Source organism: Camelus dromedarius, chromosome 8 (genome assembly GCF_036321535.1).
Source record: "Camelus dromedarius isolate mCamDro1 chromosome 8, mCamDro1.pat, whole genome shotgun sequence".
NCBI lineage: Eukaryota > Metazoa > Chordata > Mammalia > Artiodactyla > Camelidae > Camelus > Camelus dromedarius.
The window spans coordinates 30,904,972-30,911,950 of NC_087443.1; the positions used below are offsets into that span (position 1 = coordinate 30,904,972).

Genomic DNA, 6,979 nt, shown 5'->3' on the forward strand with positions numbered 1-6,979 from the left:
CTCTCGAATTTACATCTCCAGTCCTGATATCATTCCTTAGCTACAGCTCTGTATCTACAACGGCCTACTCAACATCTCTGTTTGTTACCTAGTAGCTTTCTTAAACCTATAACATACAAAATAAAACCCTTCATTTCACCCCCAAAATCTTCTCAAATATTCCTCACTTGAGTGAATAGCACTACTATTTACCTAGTTGCTTGGTCAACACGTTAAGCGACATCAAGAATTCCTCTTTCTCTCTTAACTCACATCCAATCCTACTGACTCTACCTTCAAAATATACCCCAGATCTGACTTTCTTACCACCTCTACCACTACCATCCTAAACCAAGTCAAGACCTTCTCTTACCTGAACTACTGCAATGTCCTCCTCACAGGATTCCCTACTTCTACTCTTGCATCCAGCAAAGTGACCTCTTTTTAAAATAAATATATTTGTTTTAATTTTTAGAGAATGGAAAGAACACATGAAAAATTTTTTAAAAGTAATGTTTCTAGTAATCACATTTATGATAGTATTAGTATTGTTATACTGAGACCAGTGTGTATAGTGAGGGATAAAATAAATGAGAAATTGTGGCATATCCTAATATTCTAATTCCATCATCCCCATAGCCTTGAGAACCAAGACACTTGGTGTAGAAGAAAAGAGATGCAGTTACAATGAAGAGGTTAAGTAAGGGCTCTGTAGTCCTGATTTTGAATTGGAAGTACATATTTAAACTAATGAGGTATTTTATCTTTAATATATGCAGATATGTATTTCTTAGTTATGTCCACTGAAGAGGCCTAGGAAGTCACCAATCAGGTAGCAATGAACATTCCTAGTGCCCAATTATAGTTACAAAATGTCACTTCTCACCAACAAAATAAATAATTTCTTGGAAAAATGGCTAATTCCTGTTCTGGAACATAAAACGTGTAAGATAACCCTGGAACATCTCATCACACCTAAAGATTACTAGGGTCATGTCAAAAGTATTCAGGAGTCAACTTGAAGAGGCTCCCATGGGTCAAAGACAGGACACTTTAGACTTCAGTAATGATGATAACTGCAGTGGATCAAAACCCAGCAAATATGTTTAAATCTATGAATTTGCAATAATATTAAAAATAAGAGTTGGTCACCTTGTAGATGGCAGAGGACCAATTCATTCCCCTGTAAACTAGTAAATACAGGTAAAGAATCAAGCATTTACTCTCCATGAATTGCACAACTGTTAACCAAATAAAAGATGACAAGAACTGTCTAAGATGGTATTCAAACGAATGGGGAAAAAAAAGAATTAGAGTATCACCATTTTGTAACCCAACAAATTAATATATGTACACATTAAACATCAACAACTAACATCACAAAGAGAGAGAAATCATGATATTATGTGCCTTCAAAGTCTTACCCCAGTCGCTGGGTCTAGCTGCCAATTTGCAGGAAATACAGAGGAAAAAGGAAAATATTGAACTGAACATGAATATGCAACCAGATAATCCAGGCTGTGGGAAACTCTTCTGGTCAATTAGCTTGGGCTCCTCAACAGATAAACAGTGAGAAAAAGAAACAGATAAAAAGGAAATCTGTAGACTTAAGTACACATTGAGTTTTTGGGGTTTTTTTAATTGGCAAAACTAAACTGTGGTGTCTAGGGATGTACCTTTGGATGTAAACTATTTAAAAAAAAAAAGAAAGTGGCCACTATAAAAGTTAGGATAACGGTTACTTATGGGGGGAGGGAGAGAGTGACGACTGAACTGGAAGATGCGAAAGGGGCTTTTGGAGTGTTTGGCAGAGTTCTATTTCCTGATCTGGGTTGCAGTAACAAGGGGATTGATTTTATAATAATGTACTAAGCCATACCTTTGTTTTGTATGGGTTTTTGGTATTTGTTTTATATTACAGTGAAAAAAATCCATCATATAAATGAACAAACAGGGAACATATTATCTCTAGCTTAAAACTCTCCAATGGCTTCTCACTGTAAGTAAAATCAAATTTAAACTTCTAACTATGGCTTAGAAAACACTACATATGGCTCCTGTCTATGTTCCTACCTTATCTCCCCCACTCTCCACTCTGCTTTAAGCCACACTTGCTCTTCTTCACATCCACCAGACTAATATCTCCCCCGGGGCCTGTACACCATCGTTCTATCTAAGACACTCATCTCCCAGATCTTTGGATAGCTCCCTTCACCATTTCACTGAGGTTTCAAGTATCACTTCAGAGAAGGTTTCCTTGATCAATGTATTTAAAACAGCTCCCTACCTCCTCACCAGTCATTCTCTATATCCTTACTCTGTTCTCCTTTCTTACTTATATTTGTCTACTTGTTATCTTCTGGGTTCTCCACTAGACTATACACTACTTGAGGGCAGAGACATGGTCTGTTTGATACTGCTTTATCTCCAACCTCCATAACAACATCCAATACATTAATAGTACAAAATAAATATTTTTAAGTGGATTAATGAATTCCCTGTACTGCTTCTCAGAGTTTTCCAACACATAGGGTTAAGGAGAGATTCCGAGGCTTTCTCCACACTTACATTCAGTGCCAAAAATGTACATTCTGGACAGCCAATAAGAATGTCAGAAAGTGACTTTTCACACCCTACCCATAGTTATACTTTATTCTTTGTTTACCAAAAAACGAACAGCACTCCAACAGAGATGACAGCCCTCCTTTAATGGACTTCCACGCAAAGACAGGTTTATCAGGTCATGCACCACCACAGTTTTCATCTATTATGTAGTTTTCCTTTGAGTATCTTTCCTTTCATAACTGGTCACATCCAAACTTAACTAATAAGTCCTACTAAGTGCCTGATCTAGAGGAAAAGGGGAAGTCAGAAGAGACACAAAATAATCCTGAAGTCCCTTCTTCCTGTTTCCCCCTTAGGATATGCTCATTAGGACCACAGCAATTATTGAGGATATATGTCTAATCAAGGAAAAAACTCAAGTTCACAGAAATAGAAAGAATATGCAAAAGAACCCAGGTACTTAGATGGGTCAATAATCCACAGAGTGGACACCAGCAGCAATTGTAACCTGGAAAAATGAAAACAAAATACAAAAAGGTGAGGGGAAGAGGAAAAGGTATCTAAGAGAAAAGCAAAGAAAACAACAAACGAATAGAAGGAAGGAAGGGAGGGAGGGAGGGAAATAGACCTCATACATTCCTAATCCTTCCAGTTTCATCAGACCAATTTTAGATTGACCCAAGTACATACCTCTGCATCTGAACAGTGGAGCTTGGCCCATTCTGTACATCTCCTTGGCCAAACTGGCCATATGCAGCCTGGCCACCAGGGGCTTGTGCTGTCGAGGCTGGAGGTGCCCCTGAAGAAGGTGGGGCTCTTGACATACCTGAGGGTAAAGGACAGAAACTAAGCGATTGGACAGTAACTGTCTCCTCCACCCTGAGCAAGGAATGCAAAGCAAGGATCAATAAGTTCAGACCTTCACTGCAGTATCACAGGCACATTATCACAGTTTGGTAATGAAAAGAACACTATCAACATGCAGCTCCAGCTCCAGCCAATTCTGAACATGAATGTCCAGCCAGAGAGCCTCCACTCTCCCAGACAGGTGTATTACAGGTGAAGCTGTAGCCAGAGCCACAAAAATGTAAGGCATTCCTGTGATCACCATACACTCTCACTCCTTCCAGGATAGTCTAATGTTCTTACCGTAGACAAAAAGTCAACTCTTTTGAGAAAAAAATCCCACTCCAGGAGTCAGAAGCTTTGGGCAGAAGTGAGAAAGATGGCACAGAAGATAGCACACTAAACTAGGCTGCAAAGAAAGGCACCTCTTGGGGAGGCAATTCTGCTAACCTCATCTTCATATATTCTACTTATCCTAACCATCTTCTTTTCATCCACTTCTAAGTGCTGACACTCCCAGTAGCACATGGCTCAGGAAAGTGTTCCCATGGGCTGGAGACTTTGTTTCTGCCCAATAGTTCAGTCAGGACAGTTCACCTGCCCTCCAACCACTGCTGCCGCCTGTGTCTTCAAAAAAGCTGTACTGCATCCTTCCCACTCATCAGAGCTGCCAACAAAACTACTTCTACTACCCCCAACCATCCTTCCAACATGAAATTCAGGAAGACAGAAATCAGTTTCTGGGCACATCACTTTGGAAACGCTGCTGACCCCTGTTCAAACAATTGTTTTTCTTTTGCTCTGTCCTCAATTGGCATTACAACACTATAGAACCTGCCTGCAGGAATATGATTAATCTGAACCTGCTCACTAGCCATCAGAAAACCAGATACGTTTTCCTGTCAGTAACAAAGCTTCCTCTGAGGCAATGCCAAACTCCATTTTGATAAGCCAGGACTTGACAGATCAGAGGTGGACTCTGTCCAGTCAAAGTCCCAACCCAGAGTAAGGCTCTTCCAAAGCCCTGAGACCTAATCTCATCACTTCATAATTTTTCCTTCAAAGTCATAATTAAAACAGTAGTAACTTCATTCATTTCTCAAATCTTACCTATACCTCCTTGGGGCCTTTTTTCCCCCATATCCCTTTATGGAATTTACTCTTTTAATACGTTTGGCATACCCTGTCTTCAGATAGCCTAATCAAAGATCTACTGTCAATCATTTTTTACAAAACCCCTATGAGTCAATCTGCAGATTACTAGCTGCTGTTCTTGAAAAAGTAACATAAAAGCCAAACACTAATCCTAAGGCAGCACCAGATCAGTCTCCTCTTATTTCCTTGATATTAGAGAACATCTAAGAAGCAGAGGAAACTCAAAGGAAAAGGAATGGTATCAACAAAAAGATATGAGAGGCACCAAAAATCAGACACACAAAATCACATTTTTCATCAATGAACTAGTTCCCCATGTCCTAGAGTCAATTACAGATAGACCCATGAGTCCAATGAGAGGCATTATCAATATACATGAGGAACAAGTGATTCCAGACAAACTTTAGGTAAAGAAATAGTGAATCTTGGTCACTGGCTCTGGAGGAGCTGTGACCACAACCCTTACAACCAGCTGTGAACAATGCAGCTAGGGAGGCGGCACAGGGTGACACCCATGGAAGGTGAACTGCCATTGAACCTGGAAGATGTGCTCTCACTAGATTCTTAAGGCAGAAATACAGTCACCTTATATAAAAACAGGGAAGGGGAGACCGCCCACAGGGCACTCAGTGACCGAAAACCAGATTCAACTGGGATTGAGGAAAATTCCAATTACCACAACTCTCTAGGCAGCTTAGATGGGGCAATACAACCCAATCTGAAGACTACTAAGTCCCCTCCTTAGCTCAAAGGAAGCTTGGAAACATACCCGGGGGAGGGGTTTGCTGATAGCCTGGTACTGGGCCATTGTAGGCTCCATAAGGAGTGGGGGCGGCTGTGGATCCTGGTTGCCCACCATAACTGGATTGATGATACCCTGGGTAGACAGGCTGGGGCTGCCCAAATGGCGGCACAGGTGGAGCTGACTGGTTAACGTTCATTATGAGAGCATCCCCGACTTGGTCTCACCTATTAGATGAGAGAGAAAAGAGAAGTTAGTCAAAATCAACTTACTAAAGAGAAAACATTATTCACAGTAGGAAGTAGAGATAGAAAAAGACTGACCTTATCAGGCAGTGATCAGCCTAATAATTCCCACACTACCACAGGATCTTTGTGATTTTCTGCCCCAGACAGTAGACAAATTGCCTCCTCAAAGTAAGGGTTTTGTTACTCTGAACCTCACGCTTTGTCACTGCCAAGAGGGTATAAATTTCAACTTCAGACAGGCACACTGGAATGGAGCAGCAGCCTCCATTCCCCAGCGGTATGATTTCTAGTGTCTAGTCATACAAGGAGTTCTGCCACTGATGAACTACTGTGATATTACAGGTAAATGAAACAATGTTCCCAGTTTCTATTCATTCACTCTAGCATCCATTCATTCCACAAAAGTGAATACTCTCTAGTGTGCTAATCATTTTTAATCACACAGACTACATATTCAAAACAAATCAGCTAAATTCCCTCCCCCTCAAAAGACAAATTTTAGACTAAGCAGGTAGAGAAATTACACTCTTTGGCTCAACTGCAGTAATTTAAACACTACTGCATCCCCAGTCTTCCCACCAAAAGGGTGTATGGACATTAGAATTGAAGCATTAAAATCACTAAATGTAAAGGACAGCTGAAAACTCTAGCAAGGTACCAGATTAAAACTGAGTGGAGGCCTGGCATAAAAACTTCTCACAATAACCTAGGGAAACAGTTCAAGGATCAGCGGCAAAGTTAGAGCTAATGGAAAAAGGTCATTCACCTCATCCTTCAAGCAGAGGGACTATGAGTATTCCAAATCCCAGTGCACATCTCCAACTCTCCTGTTTTTGCTTTCCTTATATGCTGGTCATGAATCTAGGCCACCACCAAAATTATTACAATCTTGCTCAGCCACAGAGGAATGAACTGGAGGGCCTTTCCAGGGTCCTTCCAAGAACAGGACTATCTGAGCACATCTGCTCTACACAGCCTGATCATTCCAATTATACTATAGACAAAAGGGGCCCAGGAAGCAGAAGTGGTCACAGCTGCTGCAGTGGAACAATGGGCCTCTCCCTTTTGCTAGGAAGGTCTATCCTGACTACAGAAAAGCTGAGCTTCTCCTGGACAAGTACTCTTTAAATTCAAAACCATCTCAGGAGCTGTTCTTTCAAATCCTAAATCTTACACAGGTCACTTACACTACTTACACAATCTTACACTATGCTTGAGAGATGTCCTTTTCCCCTTTATTTTCCTAAAGTCAGTGTGGGGGTGGGGTGGGGGAGGGAAGGAGCTTCTTCTTGAGGTAAATAATCTCCTCAAACACACCCAAGAGTTTGGAATCAGGCTCAAGTCTCGACTCCATTCTGGGTGGACAGTCAAGGGTGACAACCCAGGGGGCGGGGCAAGCGTCCTAGAACTCTGAAAGTAGTCGAGCTGTGGAGGCTGGGAGCGC

The 6,979-nt window shown here is 41.2% G+C and overlaps 1 protein-coding gene across 4 annotated transcripts in view; it reads right to left on the reverse strand.

Moving 5' to 3' along the window:
• Positions 1 to 6,979, reverse strand: part of SEC24C (SEC24 homolog C, COPII coat complex component) — a 49,540-nt gene that overhangs the window by 16,081 nt on the left and 26,480 nt on the right. The window contains exons 1-3 of one of the 4 annotated variants that reach the window (XM_064488050.1): positions 6,853 to 6,976; positions 5,315 to 5,514; positions 3,235 to 3,370 (exon numbers count right to left, since the gene is read on the reverse strand). In XM_064488050.1, coding sequence (XP_064344120.1) covers positions 3,235 to 3,370; positions 5,315 to 5,486 — 308 coding nt within the window. In that variant the 5' untranslated portion in view covers positions 5,487 to 5,514; positions 6,853 to 6,976. Of the gene's footprint in view, positions 1 to 3,234; positions 3,371 to 5,314; positions 5,515 to 5,610; positions 5,632 to 6,301; positions 6,322 to 6,852; positions 6,977 to 6,979 lie in introns of those variants that run through there. The other 3 variants (XM_064488051.1, XM_064488049.1, XM_031461089.2) reach the window with 3 other exon arrangements.